This window comes from Protopterus annectens, chromosome 3.part0 (genome assembly GCF_019279795.1).
Source record: "Protopterus annectens isolate FY-2018-M chromosome 3.part0, PAN1.0, whole genome shotgun sequence".
Taxonomy (NCBI): Eukaryota; Metazoa; Chordata; order Ceratodontiformes; family Protopteridae; genus Protopterus; species Protopterus annectens.
Window position 1 is genome coordinate 314285014 of NC_056731.1, and position 22119 is coordinate 314307132.

At 39.0% G+C, this 22119-nt stretch overlaps 1 protein-coding gene across 1 annotated transcript in view; it reads left to right on the top strand.

Annotated features, from left to right (window-relative positions):
* Window positions 1-22119, top strand: part of UBE3C (ubiquitin protein ligase E3C) — a 2314788-nt gene that overhangs the window by 2183937 nt on the left and 108732 nt on the right. The window contains exon 23 of the mRNA XM_044064789.1: window positions 14427-14557. Within this exon, the coding sequence (XP_043920724.1) occupies window positions 14427-14557 (131 nt within the window). The remainder of the gene's footprint in view (window positions 1-14426; window positions 14558-22119) is intronic.

Consider the following 22119-nt stretch of genomic DNA (forward strand, 5'->3'; position numbering starts at 1 on the left):
TCATTTTCATGCTTCCCAGTTGTTACATTCGAATATATTTTTTTGGCTCCCTCTGCTTCATCCTACTGCACCTTCCCCCAGTGCCCCCATGTCCATTGTTGGGTTTTCCTGCCTTCTCCAAAACCCTCAGACTTTCTCCATGTAGGCTGAGGACAGCACAGATCCTAATGGTGTCCTTGGGGGGAGTCGGGCCATCTCACCATCTACCACCAGATGTTTGTTTTTATGCCGTTCCCCAATCCCCCTCCTTTGTGATCTCTTGGTTGCATCTAGAGGGTGGCACACTATTGGGATATGCTGATGTATTGCCCCACCTTTGCAGCAGCTCAGTCAATGTCCCCACCCTGTTCCTTTTTGAGACTATGCTCCCTTCTTCACACAACCCTGGCCACCATCAGGGATTGTGTGTGTTTAAGGAATGCCCTCAAAACCACCCTCACACTAGGACGGTAACACCCATCCCTCCCCTGCCACTCCATCAGTTTCCCTAGCCACTAAATGAACCCATGTTGGCTGGGCTTCCATGTACACCATCAGAGTGACTCCACATAAACAATTATTACTTATTTCTTCTTAGACTTGGATATTAAATTTATGTTTACTGCAGTTTATTGTATATTATTAAATAGTTAAAAAATATATTCCTTATGTCGGAAGCTTGTCCCTCATGTCCCCATTGACTGTGTTACCTAGGAATTGATTCAGTTCTTCCCACTGTTTGTAAAGTTGCAATGTCAAAAATACCAACAAAAAAACAGTCTAAATCCAGAAAAAAGTCCAGGCTACTGAGTTTGTAAAATGAGCAATTTCATTCCTTCTTTATTAAAACATAACTTTCATCAGATCAAACTCATGAAAGCTGTAATATAAATATTCCCTGGGGCACATTTCACAAGGTAAGGATCAGTTTCATTTAATACCCCTTGCTTGTCCTGCCCACAAACCACCTGCTTTTTCAGTGTGCATTCCTTCCACTTATTTATTGTTTCACTCTTTCTGTGGTCACTTCTGTTCCCTCTGTATTCATACCTTCCACCCCTTCATGTCTGGCATCAACCTTAAATGCTTCTATCGAGCTTGTTTAGTCCCTCATTTGTCCAGCATTTCACTTCTGATGTGCCTGAAACATCTTGCACATCCTCCTGCCGTCTCCGTAGAACACATCTGTCTCTGTTTTTATGCCTAAATCTGCCTTGGGAGAGGCATTTCATTCATCTCTTCTTTCAAAATAATTATTTCTCTTGTTTCCTGTCTACCATCTTGTCGTTTTTTTCATCTCCTTGTAGTCGCCTTTGTAATTTTATTTCCTGCCCATCTCTTTTTTATTGATATGCAACCCCCCCCCCCCACACACACACACACACACGCACACACACATACTTCCTGGTCTCCTTTTCTTATCTGTGGGGATTTCAGCATCTGATATTCCATGTTTTCCCAGTATCTCTACATCTCTACTACTACTACATCTGAGATCACTTTTGAATGTTTTTTTTCCTGCCTGTGTTGTTTACTTGTCTGTGATATATTTTTAAATTTTTGAATTCACTGCACATTGTGTAGTCTAAATCAGTGGTTCCCAAACTTTTTTGATTCTCGGCTCCCTTGCTGAATCCAGGTTTTCCGAAGGTGCCCCCCCCCCCCACACACAGTGCGCATAAAGTGCATATTTCATAGGGGGAAAAAAGATATCTTGCCACCCCAGAGAAGCCCCTCCAGCAGCCCCCTCTTCAGCCACTCCAATGTTCCATTGCTTGGTTATTTATCACCAGTTACCATGTATACTGTTCTCTTATTTGCTTCTACAGTGATTACAGATACTGAAATAAAATAGCACAAACACAGATAGACATTTGCTAAATAAACTATACAGTCTCACGACGAAAAGAGATTTAGCATGAGCAGTAAACTTCTCTGCCCTTGAAACTCACATTCATTGAAATGGCAAAACTCACATTCATTGAAACAGCATGAAAACCCACATTCATAGAAATGCATCTGGCCAGCGGAGAATTCAGTTTACCTTTGGGCTGTTTTCAAAACAGACTCCTTGCACACATTTGTAGGGCCATGCATACAAGTATTTATTCTTTGTTTCACTTTCCTGATTGTATTGAATTGTATTCCTTGTATAATACAGCACCACTTGTTAGAATATGTTTTACATTTTTAGTTTTAAACATTCATTTAATAAGCAATGAAACAAAATGTATGAACCAGTTACTACCCATTTCAAAAAACGTCAACAATAAAAGGCCACTCAAGACTTTTGTCATTACAGTCCACCAATATTACTCCACACACACACACACACATACACCCAACCCTCCCTTAGATAAAGCTGAAGACAGTCCAAAATTCTTCACTATCTACATGGAAATTTGCACAGAGAAGGGAACAGAGATCAGAAACTAACCACAGACCTTGGAGATGTGTAGCAGAAAGCTTAACGACCATGCCATGATGTTATGTTACTACAGTGAGAACCAAAGTCTAATCTACAATAACTTGAAGGGGAATGCAAGTAATACAAAACTGTAACAGTGAGACAGACAAAACACACACAATTCTGAACAATAATCAAAGAATCAGAAGTAAATGCAAAAGGGGAATAAAAAAAGTCAGTATTACTCCAGAAGAATATTAAATACACCAGAGCTCTCCGTGGTAATTAATGATACTCCACACCTACTAGTGACATACATACTACATTAAAACCACACCTTCAACATGTGCAAAGCTATATGCCAGTAGATATGCACTTGAACTGTGTACCTCCAATGGGGAAAAAAAAATGATTCTTTATAAAAAATAAATTCTAAACATCCACCAAACACAAATATTAAAGCCATGCATAGTGAAAATGTTACAGTTTCATTGACACATACTTTCATCCTTTATGGTCTCTGAAATTAGTTTTTCATTTGTATACTAATGTAAATTTAATTACTTTTCACAATCCAGCGACATAAAGTTTAGAAGAAAACCTCCCTATATCCAACCAAACTGAACAGACGAAGATAGCAACCATCTTGAAACTACTGGGGAGGGTAAGAGACATAACTCTTACGTCCACTATAGCTGGGAATTAGTACGGAGGGGGTGGAGCCACCATGCAGAATTGCCACATGTTTACACATGAAAGTACACAAAACTATTAGGACCCTACTTGTGTATAGGCGGTTGCCAAGTTCACCTAGATAACTCCCTGAATTCATGCAGCGAAACTCGCTCATTTCAGAGCAACACAACACAATTAATGGCATAGCCTGGAGCAAGTCTAATGCTTACTGGTTTATCTAATTATTATCAATATGTTAATGCTGTCAATTTTAAAGACACAATATCAAATCATGGTATGCCTGAATTACCAAACTACAGTCATACTTCTCAACTCTCCAGATTTTAACAGAATGTCCAGATTTTTGCCTCATATTTTTGGTCTGTTTCTTATAATATCTGTGGTTTTCTGACAAATCATTGGGGTGATCTGAGGACTGAAGTCACAAAATAATGACATACATTTGAGTTTCAGACTTCATTTTCTTCAAAGAAATCCATGCTAAGACAAATCCTGTTATTTTATCAACTTTATAAGTTTATAAGAGCAATATTTAAAATATGTCCCAATTGTTGGGTCTTTGACCCCCCCCCCCACCAATTATTTCAAACTTCTCCAGATTTCTTGCACTAAGAAGTTGAGAGGTATGACTACAGTGCTTCTTAGCTTCCAATATGTGCATATTTATAAATGGGATAACTTCTGTTTGTAGGAGTTATGCTAGAAACAGCATCTTCCATTGGCTTGTGGTCTCTTACACTTGAAACTTCAGTATTCTATAACAAAACCCGCCTTATGCCTAAGGCCGGCCATGCACATGCGCAGTCACTTCCTCATTCATACCTGCATTCATTCACACATTGCTCTCACTCTCCCAATCTCACACATACACACACACACAGCCACATCCTCATTCATACCTGCATTCACTCACACGTCGCTCTCACTCTCCTGATCTTGCACACACACACACACACACACACACACACACACACTTCTTCATTCATTCCTGCATTCACTCACACATCGCTCTCACTCTCCCGATCTCACACACAGACACATCTTCGTTCATTCCTGCATTCACTCACACATCGCTCTCACTTTCCCAATCTCACACACACACACACACACACACACACACACACTTCTTCATTCATTCCTGCATTCACTCACACATTGCTCTCACTCTCCCGATCTCACACACACACACACTTCTTCATTCATTCCTGCATTCACTCACACATCGCTCTCACTCTCCCGATCTCACTCTCACACACACACACTTCTTCATTCATTCCTGTATTCACTCACACATCGCTCTCACTCTCCCGATCACACACACACACACACACACACACACACACACACACACACACACACATACTTCATTCATTCCTGCATTCACTCACACATCGCTCTCACTCTCCCAATCTCACACACACACACACACACACACACACACACACACATTTACACACACACACACACACGCACACACACTTCTTCATTCATTCCTGCATTCACTCACACATCGCTCCATAGGTCTCAACCTCTTAAGAGGCCAATGTGGAACAAAGACCCCAACAATGTGTGACATATGGTCAAAATGTGGAACACCCTATTTTCGTACTGCGCGCAGCATGCCATTGACATAGAACATGGTAGAACATCTGTAAAATTCAATAAAACCACTATTTTGTATAAGAAACAGAACAAAAAGAGCCAAAAATCTAGCCATTCTGCAAAAATCTGTACATTTGAGAGGCATACCTTTCATACAAAGATGGAAATACTAAAGTGCATTGTAAGTTCATTTAATTGATGTTCTTGGACCATTATACAAACACAGTGAGATATTACAGTGCATTTTAAGTTCATTTAATTAATGCTTGTGGACCCCTGTGCACACTAGTCATTGACTAGTTCTAGTCTGCTCTGACATCATTGGCAGAGAAGACTATGGCAAACCACAGTGATTGGTGACATCTGCCAGTACCATTAGCTTAATCTAACATTGCCCCAAATTAAACCTGCTTATGCTACAAGTGAAGGCTGTCTTAACAGAGCTTGGATCTCTGGGGATGAGATGATATGTGTTTAATTTAATAACCTCAGGCACAGTATGGAAATAGCTGTTTACATTCTTTTTGCATTGAGTCTTGCAAGAGGGAATTAATAAAATCCTTTAGAAATTTGGCAGTGCAAAAGAGATAAACAAGCTGCACTAATGTTGTGCATCTATACTGTCTAAAGATCTCAGATGTTGAAAGTTCAGCTGTACCTGCCGATTTTTCATCAGTAAATTAGTGTCCTTTCATGTGCAACTCTCATTCTCAAACTGTCTGATATTATTATTTCATTTATGCCTTAGGGCAACTTTGTATTACAGATATTTACTTTGCAGAAAATGCACTGCATAAATACAACAGTTTCATATAGTGCAGCTACAAATCATGACACATTTGCATTTCCTAGCAGAGAAAAGGGAAAAGGAAATATAATAGAATACCAAGAATCCATATGGAAAAAATGTGTGCCTTTGAGCGACTCAGTGTGACGAATACTATGTTATGGTAAGAGACTTGGCCTCAAGCTGAAAGTGTTCAAACCACATCTAACTGACTACATTTTTACAGATAATCTTCTTGACAGGAGGTGGGGTGGTGTTTGAATGAGTCATTCAAGGATACGCAGAGGTTTCACCTACAAAAGGAACCCTCGCATTAGTTTGTATACCGCAGTGCCGATTGGCAGTAATTGTGTTATACAAACCAATCAAAACCAGTGTTGTAGAGCCAAAGCTGTTCACTGCAGAACAGCGGAACAGTGGCTTTATTTATTGTTAAATGCAGAGCCTTCTGCATAATCCGGAGCATTTGGCTCCTCAGCATCACTCTGACTCTCCTGATCTCACACACACACAGATACACTTCTTCGTTTATTCCTGCATTCACTCACACATCGCTCTCACTCTCCCGATCTCACACACACACAAACACACACACACACACACACACACACACACACACACTTTTGTTTTCATGCACGCATTCATTCACACACGCAGACACACACACACACTCATACAGGCATTCACTTACCTGACGGCCCATACAATCAGCTGCTAAGCTTCGCGGCACCCCTTTGAGAAAGCAGCGGCTCACCAGGGTGCCGTGGCGCACAGTTTGGGGACCCATGGCTTAAATCATTCCCCTTCTTGTTGTACTTCCAGAATTGCAAGTTATTTCAACCATGAAGCTTTTTTATTCATTGTTAGTTAATTTAATACCACCAGCATAACTTTCCTTCTCCTGTAGAGTGGGAGCAAGCCTCAACCAGCTTTATGAACATTCCAACAAATGGAATAACTTGTTCCATAAGTCTTTTTGCTTACCTTATCATTTCATTTTTTTACAGCGAAGGAGCAGAAATATGTCAAAACATTCTTGGGTGTGCTCTCTGCTGCCCCACTCTGTGAATCATCTTTATTAGCATTTCTTGATTTCTTGGTGTCATGAATCTCTAGTGTAATCACTGCCTTACAAACATATCCAGCTCACTGTCACCCACTCTGTCTTGCATTCCAGTTATCTTGATGTTACTCCTTCTTGAGTCATTCTCAAGATCATCAGTCTTATCTCCTTGTCTCCTTATTGTGTACGTTAGCTCTTTTATCTTGTGAATCTGTTCTGCATCTTAGCTTTAGTTGACACATTATCTTCCTTCAGATATTGCACGTTTCTTTGTAACCTTTCCAGTTGTTTGTTGTTCTGTTGCGTGTTCAAGGAGCTGACATCCTAGCTTGTTGTAATTGCCTTTTCAAACAAAATGCACAATTGCTCATCCTTATTTGCTGCTTTAAAATCAGCCATCTTTTCCTCCTTTTGTTGTTGCACACTCCTCCATATTTCTGGATTGTTTTTTTTTCTCCCTGGTAACGTTTTATTTAAATTTCTGCAAGCCCTGAACAAGAGCTTTGGGCTTAGGCAGCATTTTTATCAAAGCTCAGTAGTGCTTTCTCATTGCAGTAGTATTGTATTCCAAGATTTCATTGCATTGATCATTTTTTGCATACTCTTCAGTTCCAAGCAAGTCATGTAACCAGACAAAAAGCTTGTGTGCTAACCTCTCTAAGAGACAGTTGTGCCTTGCAAGTCTACTCTGTGCCCGGTTTAAAATAGTCAGGCTATGTTTGCAGTACTGTATAAATTGAGATCATCTTTGAGTAGGGTCACAGTTAGACCGAGTCATATAACATTTGGATTTGTCTGTCTTATTTGTGTCTTATTCATAACAAGTTTTGTCTTTCTAGTGAGGATCAAGAAGTGGTGACACGTTTGTTAGGTACTGACATAAGCTGTACAATATTTCCATATCTGTCTGTCTATAATGCATTGTTTCATACATTTCTGAGCGTCAGGCATATCTTTTTTACCATATTTTAATTATACTGTGTAGTGGCTCAGTTTTATTTAAAAAGGCTAAATATTCCTCCTTTCATCATAATTCAGAATTTTTCATTGATTTATGTTTTTTTTTATAACCGACAAAATTCAAGTAATGATTACTAAGTAAATGTGTTCTATTGGCAAGCAGGCATTCACCAAAGTTTTTTTCTTTCTATGACCATTTGTCTCAGGCTGTGATCACAGTCATGAGAAATACGAGATTTGAGCATATTCAGGCAAGCTTCTGAACTTCACAGTCTGAAAGCATTCAATTAATTCTTGACTAGAAGAAGGCTGTTTAGATCATTAGAGCAAAAAATCTTAGTAATATATGGTAGAACTGGCTAAGATGGGAAATGTTAAAGATATGTTTCAGAGAGTTGAATCTGACAAGTCAAACACTTCTCCATGTATCAGAAAAACACCAAAGGAAGTAGAAGAGGCAAATATGACAATCCAGTGACCACAAAACAGTTTAATATCCTCTAGAGTCTTGGCAAAAAATGCCTTCACTGGAGTAAAAAAATTTCTTAATAAAACACACCTTATATACTTTAAGACAGCACCTAAACAAATACACAATTATACTTCCCCATGTGTATATTAAAGACGTCTTCTACATTTGGCAAGCATGTTTGAGGCTGGAATATTTTGTCTGCTGACTTCTCAAGGCAAAGCTATGAAATCAGTTTCTTCAGTGGCCGAGAAGCTTTGATCAGAGTCAATGCCTTTAAAACATAAACATAAGCAGAAACCTTCATTGGTACCTATGCCCATCCATACATTATTTATAAGGATGTATTTTGTAATTTAAGGAACTCTTTAAACCCACTAAAAGTGGTTTTAAGTCTTGGATTTCTGAATAGCTAATTCCTCTGTCTTCCTTGCACTGACTATAAGCTAGTAAAAAGAGATTGATTCACTTTCAAAGAAAAGTTGTGGGGCTGGTGCTAGCCCTCTTTATAGACTGATGTAGGCCTGAGTTCAAAACAATCTGGACCAACATCAGCACCAGTAAGGGTCTCAAAAAACAAGACCAGATCAAGCTCTCCTTTTTCTTCTAGATGAGATAAAAATGTGTTTTCTTTCACACCAGAAAGATTGTTCTTTACAGCCCTCTGGCTCACTCATTCAGGAAATTAAGTTTAATAAAAATGTTGTGTGTGGAAGAGAATTATAGTTAACAAGTTACACATTTGTCCTCCTCTAAAAGAAGGCATTTGTAAATTCTGAAGGTTCCAGAATCTGTGTGTGTGTGTGTGTGTGTGTGTGTGTGTGTGTGTGTGTGTGTGTGTGTGCGCATGTATGTGTATTGGGGGGGAGGGCTCATGTTCTCCTTTAGAACTCTCTTAAAAATGGAAACAAAACTGTTTGCCCTGATATCCATGCACATAGATCAGAAGACCTTTTCTACAGATATAACACCTTTAGGCACATATACATTAACAGAAAAAGCAAACTATATTAGCTTTTTTTATTTACACAGGTTATATATTACATGTTTTCTTTCTTTATAACAACTGTCTTTCAGTCTAACATTACATAAATCTCAATTCCTGCCTTCCGCTAAACCTCACTTCTCATCCTGAACTCTGCATGTACTGTGCCTACAAATTCCATTTATTTCTATGTAATTTGATCCTTCCCTTTTCTAAAGATCTAGTAAGATGTAGTACTTCGGCTACACTTGGTTTAGATTTTGATTTCCATTTTCTAGTGATTGCTTTTTTTGGCAGCCAATATAATTAAACTTAATAAGGTCTTACTGTGTATAGGTGATTCTGAGCCTCTCAGCTCATAAAAATATTGCTTCCTTAGTTGCAGCCATTTGCTCCCCCAATATTTCTGACAGAGTACTCTGCAGGGAATTTTTTAAATCTGTTAGTTTATTACATTACCAAAAAATGCGTTCCCCATTACCTATTTCTTCCCTATAATGCTTCTAACATTTGCTCTCTACCTGAGGAAAATTCTTTGAAGTCTGCTTGGGATGTAAAATATATATGCAAACACTTCCCAGCAAAAATTGCAAACCCTCTGGACTTTGTTGCATGTTTGAGAGCCATACTTATGTCCTCCCATTATTCCCTTGTAAATTGTTTTTCCAGTCTTTATTCCCAGTCTTTTCTAACCGCTTATTATTGATTCTTATAGCTATCGTGCAACATTTTATATGCTGTACTAATTATTCCCTTTTTAACAGCAGCTTCTGTTAAAATTTGACTAAAAACTCTTCCAGAACAGGTCTTTCACTTAGGACTCCCCAATATTTTTCTGTTTGCTTATACTGTGATATCAATCCATAATAAGGAAGGCATTCTCTTATTTGCAGTCCAAAGGCCTTATCCCACTCTGTTACCTTTCCCTGTCTAGTTATTTGCTCCCAATATGTTGGTTCCTTTGCCAGTTCTCTCCAGTAAATGAAAGCCCTGTTCCCTATTTTCTGTACCCCTACTTGCAGTCATCCTCATTCTCCATTCTGCATCTTTGCGTATAATATTCTGTATGGTAGTTATTACTCTCCTTAAGGATTTGCATCCAAAATCCCACCCTCTCCTTATTTCTTGAACCCCCGTCCCCAGCTCCATTCGCATCCCTTTTCTCTTTGAATTGTAACCTTCTGCTTGTGTTAAGAATATGAGACTTAACTGTGTAGCTCTAAACTATCTGTTCAAATCCTGTAATCCCAAACCACCTTGCTCTTTGGGAGAATCGGCTTATCCCACTTAACTCTTACCTTATTTTTCTCCCAAGTAATTTCCTTCAACCCTTTGTTAATCGTTGTACACAACATTTCCTGTGGTTGATAAAGTAAGTCTGACCTGGCAAGAGTAGTTAGTCATGTGACAGTCGTCCTGTCTAGTAAACTACCGGCCCTCTGGGGACTCTTATTTTTTATAGAGTGGATGTTGGTGGACACACATGGTAAGAAAGTATGTAGTGCAAGCACTCCAGCAGTCAGGATCAGTAACTGTTTAGTTTATTTGGTGGTTTACCAGAGCACATGTTTTCCCGGATTCAGGCTACTCGGAACAGTGTGTCAGATTTCAGAGACAAAGATGAAGATTCAGCTGTAGTTAGGAGTATTAAAACTTTGTCTCTCTAGGCCTTAAAATGTTCATGTGACACAATAAAAGCTGTTTTTTGGGCATCTATGATAGTATTTAGGGGAGCTATAACTGTCTAAGGTAAACAGTATTGCCATAATAAGTTAAAGCCTAATTTTGGTTACACCTGTTAAGTTTAATATTTTATTCAAATGTTCAGCAACAAACCTCCTAAAGCCTTTACATTAAGAAGATATTTCTGACTTCTTCATGGAGGGTTATTTTCCAGCAGTTTCTGCCTTTCCTCAGAATTGTACTGTCTTTTTTGAAAAAAGTCAATGTAAAAGTAAATCGTAATCTGTGGTTATACCTTAATAAGGAACTAAAATCTTCCAGTAACCTCCACCTTCCAAACACATAAAAGGTGTATCAAATAATTATCCTGAAGTGAGTGATGAAAAAAGTGCTAGTAAGAGAAAGCTCTGTTGAAGCCATGTTTGTCATGAACAAAAGTGCTAAACCTAGTTCAGTAAAAACTGTTTCTGTTTCGGCATTTTTATATTTTTCTTACTAGTAACAGTACTAATAACTACTAACGCTGTTAGGACATTAGTAACATTGCTGTAGCTTGGGAGTCATTATTTCTGAAAAGAGACACTGTTATTTCCTTGGCCTGTTGTGTTAAATTCAGATATAGTAAGTCACCCGGGATTTAATTCTTGGCGATAGTGTAGTGTACTGGCTCACCTTCAGTTCTGCGCAGGAGTGGGCGTGGCTCCGGTGATTGGCGTGAAAAGTTCCATATGAAATGAGGCATGATTGACATGCCATTCATATTAGGCAGTGACATCATGCATATGATTAACTTGTACAGATACAAATAATTATACTATAAAAATATCACATGAATACACAACATAAGTTTGGGTCCGCATGAGCAGTGTAGAAGAGCTGGTCTTCTACATCTTTATGAAACATTTAAATATGCCATTAAAAAGTGGCTTGTGTATCTTTTGGGTCTAGCATTATTATGAGCTTTCGGTATGATGTGGGAGAGGACTTTATGCGAGTCCGGTTTGTAATCATTTTAGCATGTTTTCAGAAGGATGGAGTGTAGGAGAGAGAAATGGATATATTGTTCCAAATGTTGCCCCTAGCAGTTGAATTTGCAAATTGTTTTCAGCAATTCCCTCTTAAACTATGGAAGATATTGTGTTTAGATAAGCAGTCCTTTCCATGAACAAATTGCTTAACAGTTGTAAGAATAATAGATTTGGCCCTCTTTGTCAAACAATTGTTTTAAAGAAGAAAAATCTTTCACTGTTTCCATAACCTCAATTCAACACCTTTTCGTTAGTGCCAGTTTATACATTGAAATAAATGTGAAACAATTTTGAAGTCAGCATTGCTTTAATATTCATTCACACCGGATGAATAGTGAATACTTCCAACTGACGTACAACAGCGAGGGAGGGTTTTGGGCGGTGCTTGCCACTGCGCATCTGGTGAGCCAGTACACTACACTATCGCCTAATTCTTTTGGTAGTCACTGTTACCATGTGTTCAGGCTGTGTTTTACAAGATAATTTTCATTGCTTTTCCTTGGAACCGTTGGCTGGCAAATGATGTTTGTTTTTCATGTACATAAGTAGCTGTAGTCATATTTTAATTTTTATAGGACCAAAATAGTGATACTTAAATTTCTAACCATGCCCATTTCTTTCTACAGATAACTTAGATTTCCTCACTTAGATTACTGTAGAATTTTAAGATGCCTGTTTACTGCTTAGTTAGTACAAGTCAAAATCTCTATAGTAATGTAATATTTATGCTTTGTGTTAATTTGTACTATTTTGATCTTATTCTCTCGATGTCTTGTATCACGTTTTATTACAAATTATGTACTTTGTCCATGTATACTGTAAACCAGGGCTACGCCTGAAATAAGTCCTGTGGATCAGTGTTCTACCCTGGTCAACAAATCTAAATAAGTAAGCAGGTTTACTTTGTTATGTTATTTAACTGTACTAGTCGGTAACTTGTCTTCTATAACATTCACCTCCATTATCTTGCAGGCATTATTTGTGCTACTTATGCCAGAATATACTATTTCATAAAATATATTTTGCGCTACTGGTAGTCGGGCAGACCTTATATCACACTTCACCTCTGAGAGAACAGATGGTTACTGCTTGGACGTTTACAGAGAGATTATAATTTACTTTTACACTGACTTTTCACAAATAAATTAGTGCAATATTATGTAATATACTTACCATGACAGCAATTTTTTGAGGAGAACAAGTTGAGGATCTTTTCACCATCCACTTTTTTATATAAGGGAATCTTCTGACTTCCTCTGTTTATTTCCAGAATTCCAGAACCTTCTTTGGCGGGTTATTTTTGACATTGTAATAGTGGGAAAATTTGCTTAACATAGTTTTCTGCATGTTAATGATTTTCACCATTTACAGATATTTTATTACTGTATAATATACAGCAAGCATCATTTTTCTTCTATTGTGGTTGTTTGTATGCAGGGTCTTTTTTAGTGTTGCAAAGGAGCCCATTGATGGGGAACCTCATTTGCAACAGTTTTCTGCATGGCTATGATGCATACCCCTTCCAGACGTATTTATTCTGTAATGTACAACTTGCAGTCCCAGTACGTCTGTATTGATTGTATACATTCCTGTTTTATTGTTACTGAAGAATTAAACTGGTGTTGAGAAGTCTTACAAAACTTACTTTGTTTTAAATCCTACCTTTCTGTTCTTTGGAATATTGCCAGATAATTTGTATATTTCATACCTTTATTGCTGTAAATGTTTTATTCTTTTCAGTTACAAGAACAAAATATATTATTCAAAACATAATACTTTAATGTATGTAAACTAACTCCATTTCAGTCCTCATGGAATCCTAGAAAATACTAGGTGACAATGTATTCCATGCCAGTACTCATCCTTAGACCTTTTCTCCTTTTTCATGGAGCAACAGGTTAGTCATACCAGGGGGTGAATTTGTAGGTACCCACCCATTTGTCTAACTTGTTTTTGAAGGAGGAAAGTGCGTCACATTTCTTAATTTGGAGTGGAAGCTGGTGCGAGAGAAGGGGTAATCTTTACCTGTTGAATGTCTTTCTACCAGGTTGTGTTTTTTTGCTGAAACAGGTTTAGATCTTCAGTCCCGGTGTTGACAGGCCTGTTTCATTAGTGGATATATTAGAGGTCTTGAACTACTAAATCCCTAATGGCTTGAAAGGCAAGGCATAGAGTGTGTCACTTACTCGGTAGGGCTTCCTGCCTCTCCTGATAGCTTGTCTGTAATCTTTTTAGTTAGGAACCTCTCGGGTCTTTCCAGTTGCTTGGTAACCTAGTAAAATACATACCAAAAGGGACATTGTTTACAATAATGGGTCTGATCAGGGTGGAATATAGAGGGGCAGGAACTTCCTTGGATCTCTTTGACATAAGTTTTGCAATCCACTCTGCCAGGTGAGAAGATTTCCTAACCACTATTGCAATATAATAGTCAAAGGCAAGGAAGTTCTCTACCTATGTTCCAAGATGTCTCACCACATTTTTCATTTTGAAGCAGGGGTAGTCTGTATAGTATAAGATGGATGAAGAGATTGTTTACAAAATGCAACAATATTGCACTTTTTGGCATTTACCATCTTTTAGTGTGATCTTGATGTTTATATTAAAGTTACCTCTGATCTGAACATAGATGAGTTAAAACAGTGCATTTAATGTTTAGTAACAGTTTGCATAGGTAGGAAAGTATTATTCTGATGTATGGCAATGTAAAAGTAAGGCTGTCAGCAACAGTATTTTAGTCTGACTTCACATATACGTTTCCTTTCAGGTGGTTTTTCTGCTGAGCACCCAGTTATTCAAATTTTCTGGAATGTTGTTGAAAACTTTACAGATGAAGAAAAACGTAAATTGCTTAAGTTTGTTACTAGCTGTTCTAGACCTCCTCTGTTGGGGTTCAAGGTAAGCACTATACAAAACATTTGAGTTTAACAAATGTGTAATTTTATTTTGATAAATTACTATGAATGAGGCAGCTTTACTGCATGCTAGATGTGGCTAAAATGACCATATCATAAAAAGCTTATATTTATTCTGTCATCATTTGTCGTAGCACACAGTGCTTCTTGGTGGCATAAGGTATGCTTTGTAGACTTCAGCTGTTGATTTGATGTTTGTTTGTACTTGTTCAGTGGGTGCAACCTAGAACTGGTAGAACAGACATGGTTCTACATTTGAAAGTACTGTTCTTGATTTTTGTTATAATTATACAACAGCTGTAGGTTGTGTGTAATTATCTGAGTTTTAATTTAATATCTTTCAGTGTTTCTTACATTGATTCTGTTTTATTATATAGGGTATTTCTTCTTGTTTCTTGATGTAAGATGCATCTTTGTGAGGCCTTTTTCTAGGACCACTTTAACAGCCTGAATTTTGCTGTAATTTCAGCAGTATAATGTGTGTGTGTGTGTGTGTGTGTGTCTGTGTGTCTGTGTGTGTGTTGTGCCTGACAGTTGATACTGATAAATCATCACCATCTTCATTATCAGTCCCTTTTTTTTCCCATTTTCTGCATGGGGTTGGGGTGTTGTGTTAACTGTTGCCATCAGTATGACAAACATAATACAGTCGTGTAAGTAAACTTACAGTAACAGTAGATGTTAGAAAGATCACTGCTGCAATAGCTGCTGATTCCATCCAGCCCCTTGTTTTTTGATGCCTTTTTTTTTTTTTTTTTTTTATACGGCAGTGTGTGGACTTTTTATTTTTTGTTGTTCTTTGTGTTATCCTTTTGGGCTCAGGCTCCCAATCTCTGTTAGCAGGAAAGTTCTGAAAAGCTTGGCTTGGTTGTTAGCCAGCTCAGCTTGAGCTGCCTGAGAGTTTGGGTGTGCAGAAGGTGCCTAGAAGCTTTGGAAGCTGTTTGATCTTGGCAGGATATAACCCATAGAGCTAAGGCTGCTACAGCAGTGATCATTTGAGCATCTACTGTTATGGTAAGTTAACTTACAGAACAGTACTTTCTTTCAAGATGGTGTACACAGTAAGTGACCTGTCAAGCTTTCCCAAGGGTCACATTTAATCTATATCACCTATGCACAAAGCGGTTATGTACCTCCACTGATCTGTTTTGTATTTTTTTTTTATGTTGCAGTCATTCTACAAGACATAATTTAATATCGCTAAGGTTCAGATAAGGTTATTGCAATGAAGAAGCCTTAATCAGGAAGGTTTTTGCTTCACAGTAAGCATTTCCAGTACTGAAATTGCTGTCCCACTGTTATCCCTTGGTGGTGAATGTAGCATGGAAAGTAGTGTCACTGGGAAAGCTGCATATTAAGCAGAAACTTTGCAGCATGGAGGGTGTGAAGTTCACTCCTTGAAATATGTTATGCACCTAGTTCACTAATGTTTCAATAAAGGATATTCCATTTTTAACTAAACTGCGGACTACCTACTATTTTATTATTTTGTAGTACATATTTTAAAAGTTTGATTTTTATTAGTGTGTCTGTCTGTTTTTATGGAGAATGCATGTGAGTGTTTTCAAGAATGTGAGTGAGTGATCTTGTTTGCAGATGCTTGGATATGTGTGTGTGTGTATATATATATATATATATATATATATATATATATATATATATATGTGTGTGTGTGTGTGTGTACATATATATATATATATATATATATATATATATATATATATGTATGTATATAAAAATGTTCATACATACATGTGTGTGTGCACGAATGTCTAAATGTGTCTTTCTATGCATTTTGGGATGGGATGGCTATGCTTCTGCAATACATGGGCCAGAAGAGAGAGTAGTAGCACAGTCAGGTCTGACGGCACAGTGTTTGATTCAGAGACATGCTAATGAGGTGTTTCTTTGTGCAGCTTTACCATGGATTTGAATTGGAGATTTTCCTTATCCCTGGCCAATTAGCATGGGGGCAGAGAATCTTTCTGAGCCCAGTTCATGCCTCCCCCCCCACTTCGCTGTTATTTATGTCAAAAATATTAACTATGTTTTCTTACTGCCTAGATTGATTGCACGACTGATGAAAAAAATCAGTTAAATCATGATTCACTATTTCATTTCACTGGCAAATGTATGACCATTCCATTTTTTCTCATTGTTCATGTACTGTAAAACGTCAGTGATAGGAATGCTTTTCCTGTAAGTGGTCTAGACTGTTTGTAGGTTTCTGAGCCCCCAAGCCTTTCTGTGTTGGAGGGAAGTCTTCTAGCTTAACTTTGTTTCTTAGAACTAGCCAGTTTTCTAGTTTCAGCACTCAAATCTGTTTCTTTGAATTCAGCACTTGTTCAGAACTCGTTGTAAGAACTAAATAAGTTGCAAATTACTACAGAAGTCAACTTTCCTCACTTGTCTAGAGGAAAGCAGTTTTTAGTACTTAATAAGTAAGCACCTATCCAGGCAAGTCTAAGGGTCAGCTCCTGGTGATTTCTCCTGTCTACCTGTTGAATCTGGGCATCTTGGGGCAATACAGCAATTGCCTCAAGTACACAGACAACCCTCTCCTCCTACCGTTCAACACTACAACCTGTGAGAGATGCACTTATATAGCCAAACTGGAAGCAAAGCTCTCTTCACCCAAAACTGGACTAGACAGTCAAGAGGAGAAGGTAAACACTTACACCACACCACACTCATCACATAGTCCCCAAAAAACCTACACCACCAAAACACACACAGAAACAAAAAACACACACCTACATTAGCGGAGGCTCTCAATAAAGACCTGCCCAAGCATCAGGGACCTCCAAAGCAGTAACACAAGCAAACTCCACCCCCCCAACACAACCCAAATGACACACAGCTCACAAACTCAGTGTGCCACTCAACCACAGCCCATAAGGCATAACAACGTACCCAACACTCTAGTCATAGGTGACTCTATAATGAGGCACACTAATGTTCCACTCATCAGGCTAAGCAAGGAGAAAGTTACTGTCAGCTGCCTGTCAGGTGCCAGGATCCGCCACATAACGCACACACTCAGGTCACTCCACAACAAGTACAAATATGACACCGTCATTGTCCATGTTGGTGTGAATGACCTGAGACGTACCTCCCTGGACTACATGAAAAGAGACATAGAGGAGCTCTCCAATCTTGTAGCCCAGGCAGGTATGACCCTAGCCCTGAGTAACATCCTGCCGTCACCCAGAATGATACCACAGTACTAGGACAAAATGATTGACTTCAACAATTGGCTAAGCTTTTGGTGTCATTCTAAGGGGATCCAGTATTTGTCTGCCTGGGACGACATGATCGACAGACCACGATGCTTTGCCAGCGATGACCTGCACCTGTCGCCCTTGGGATTCCGGTTACTGGCAAAGGCTCTTGCCACCCCTATGTTGCCTTTTTTAGGCAAGGTTCAAATGACAAATTCACCACCATAACAGGTACAAGCAAGCAAAATCTGAGGGTAATGCTTACCTGGTCAATGCTAGGAATCTAAACCTCAAAATGCACTCACTCGAAGCACTCCTTAAAATGGAGAACATTGACATCTGTGCAGTGACAGAGACCTGGTTCAAAGCTCCAGAGAGCACCCCTGTGTTACCAGGCTATAATACATACCACACCTTTCAGCCACCTAACCCGGAACGAAGCACTAAAGGTGGAGGCATGTCCATATTCATTAAGGATATCCACATCTCCAGGCTAGTTGCACAGCATAATGCCACCATTAACTGGAAAAACTACTCATGTACCAACTCTTTTGCTCAACGTTTTCTGGAATTCATAAATGCCAACGCCTTGGATCAACTTATTCACACCCCCACCAAGTGCATCAATATCCTAGACCTGGTCATTACCAACATGGGCAACCGGTGTTCCACGCCAGAGGTCAGTTTCTCATTGGTAAGATCTGACCACAAGCTAATCACCCTAGACATCCACATCCTGCCCCACCTCCAGTTAGGGAAACCACTGTACAAAACTTCTCCAAAGCCAACTTCACACTTCTTAAGACAGAAGTGGCAAACTTCATGACACCCATGCAGATGGACAATAGAGGTACGACTGCTGAATCCTACACAAATGCACTTTATAAGCAGTTACACAAGTGCATGGATCATGCTATCCCTAATGGAACCATGATGCTATCCTCCAAAAAAAGGAAGCCAATCTAGTGGTCCTCTGCCATAAACAAACTCTACAACAGAAGAAAAAAACTGTTGAAAAAAAGAGTAAAATCCCATGACTGGAGGAACTCCCTGGTCAGCCTCAGTAAGAAGCTGAGATCCCTCATAAAATCCTCCAAAGCTAGTTACGTAAACAAAATTGCCACTGACTAAAGACAGCCACAAAGCATTCTATAGCTATGTCAAGAATCTCGATGGCAACACTCAGATCTGCACTGAGTTACAGCACAATGGCACTAAATATACAGAACCAACTGATATTGCCAACATCTTGGCAGATAGGTTCAGTGCTAACTTTACCCCCCTCTCACCCCCTAGAGGGCCCATCTCTATACCGGAAGAATGCAAAGTTCCTGTAATCACGGCTGCACAGGTAAAAAACACACTCTCCAAAGCCAAGAACACAACATCCATGGGACCTGACAGTATCCCAGGCTGCTTTTTACACGAACTACAGAATGAACTAGCACCCTACTTAAGTACCATGTTCAGTCATAGCCTCACCTCAGGCTTTGTGCCCACTGAATGGCGCACTGCGACGGTTATCCCACTCCACAAAGGGGGAGCCATGACGGACCCCGGGAACTACCGTCCCATTAGCCTGACGAGCCTGGTCTCCAAAGTCATGGAACTCATAAACAAAGACATTGGTAATCTCCAAATTCTGGACCCTACCCAGTATGGGTTTGTAAAAGGCAGATCATGTCTCCTAAACCTGATTGACTTCTTTGAAGCAGTCACCAAAGCCATAGATGAGGGTAAGGTGGTTCACACAGCTTATCTAGATCTTGCCAAGGCTTTCGACACCATCCCCCACTCTGGAATTATAGATAAGCTCACTAAACTAGGTATAAATCCCTATGTCACAAGATGGGTTGCCAACTGGCTCACAGATAGTACCAACACCGTGAAAGTAGCAGACTCCAAATCCAACTTCAGACCAGTGACAAGTGGAGTACCACAGGGTTCAGTCCTGGGTCCTCTCCTGTTTGGTATCTACTTCTCTGAAGTACCGGCTAACACAGAAGGTCTGTGGCTAACAAAGTTTGCAGATGACTGCAAACTAGGAGCCATAATCGAAACTCCTAATGATGTGGACATACTACAAAAGGGCCTCACTGAGACAGATGCCTGGTGTCAAAGCCATGGCCTGAAGCTCAATGCCAAAATGTGTATTGTCATCCCCGCTGATAAAAACTCTGTACCCATGAACTACCACATAAGTGGTAGTCTACTTAATGCCGAAAGTGTGATAAGAGACCGTGGGACACAGGTGGACAATAATCTCTCTCCTTTGATAATCACATCACCACAGTGGTCAGGAAATCCTTCTACATGGTTCACCTCATCACAAAAGGTTTCTCATCCAGAAAAAAAGAGGTCATTGTTCCCCTCTACTCATCACTCATTAGACCCATTATAGAGTACAACGCCCCTTTTGGTATGTACTTCACAAGACATCTACAACAACTGGAAAGGCCACAGAAATACCTCACAAAGAGGATTACTGGCCTCAAACAGATGGCTTATGCAGACCATCTCAAAAAACTCCAGCTTTACTCTACTCAGAGGCGATCTCTGCCTAACATACAAAGCTATGTCAAACCCAAAGCTGTTGGACATGCTCCACTTAAAGAAATCCCAATCCCTCCGAGCTACACGCTCTAGGGACCTAAACCTTGTCACCACAATAAACAGAACATGCGGAGGGATAGATTCCTGTCCCAGAGACTTCCCATACTCTGGAACAGACTATCTATCTATGTCAAACAGAGCTCCTCATTAGCACTCTTCAAGAAAAGTCTTGATGATTGGATGGGAAATAGGAAGTTCACCCCAGGGATCACTTCTGTGGCTCTGCTCGACAGGGCAGCACAGGAAAATAATTTTCTTGGGTGGCGAAAGCCAGGGTACCTTTTTGGCTAGCCTTATATAGACCCTAGGGCTAATAGCCTATTACCTACCTATGAACCTATAAACTTCAAAACTTCAAACAGCATTCTTGGGGACACAGATAATTGCTAGTGGATTGCATAATAACTGCATTTTGGGTCTGAAAGCCATTAAAACTGCAGACATTTTGATGTTTCAATAGTATTAACTGTCTCTCAAAAAGCTTGACGGGCAAGAGACAATTTAACTCTTAAAGTCAGACATTTACACCATAAATAATTAATTCATGCACTCTTTCACTGTAGTTTAATTCTCAGCCAGATGAAATGTATTTTTAGCATATCTGCTGGACAGACACTAATAATACACTTGTATACATACACACAAATATATATATACACACACACACACAGAAGCATTGTAATATAGAAGAGTTGTAAATAAGTTTGACCTTGAAATACAGTCTCTAGAACTAATTACCCTAAAAAGTAACTCCAGCTGTCTCTTGGCTTTTGATTTAGTAATTTGGGCAGATTCTGTAAAAGTGAATTTATTTGATTTTTTAGTTTGTTAACCATGTCAGTGGGCTGGTCAGTTTGACGTTTTTCAGCCATGACCTGAAGTCAGACAGTGCAGATCATACAGTAACGTTACAAAACATTAACAACTCGATACAAGCAATGTAATTACAAGAGTTTAATAGTTTTGATAAATATGCAGTAATGTCAGTAAATGTTATAACAGGACATACAGCAAAGATGGTTAGTGCAAATTAGTAGCAAAGATAGTACAAATGCAAGGAAATATTGAAGATAAAAGTTAATAAGTATATGTATATACATCTATATATATATATATATATATATATATATATATATATATATATATATATATATATATATATATATACACACACACACACACACACACACACACACACACACGTGTATAAACAAAGATAAGTTATTGTAATTCTGAAGTCCCTTTCTTGTGTCACCTCCTGCAGTATCTACCAGCAAGATAGACTCCTAGACTTAGTGATATGTAAATAAACAGATAATCAAAATGCAGATGAGTGGTGCTGATTTGAAAATTTCTGAAGCCTGCAAAGAAATGCCCACCTAAACTTTGCAGAAATTCAAGTATGTAAGGTCAGCTAAGAATAATGCATGTTGGTAAGTTTGCCGAATAACTGTTTTCAACAGCCAGCAGTGAACAGTGCTAGTGTTGAGAAGCTGGATGGGTTGTAGCTCAGCACTGCTGGCCAAAATGATTATAACAACTTTTACAATTTTTTCTTTAATTTCACTGTGAGGTGTCCTTTTACGGACAGTAGGTTTAGGCTTTTATAAGTAAGGAAAGGGAAAGGAAAGGAAATTTGGAAAAAGATGAAAGAACAGGTGAGGGAAACACAACAGGATGGCATAAGAGGATTGTGCTGGAGGAAGAGGAT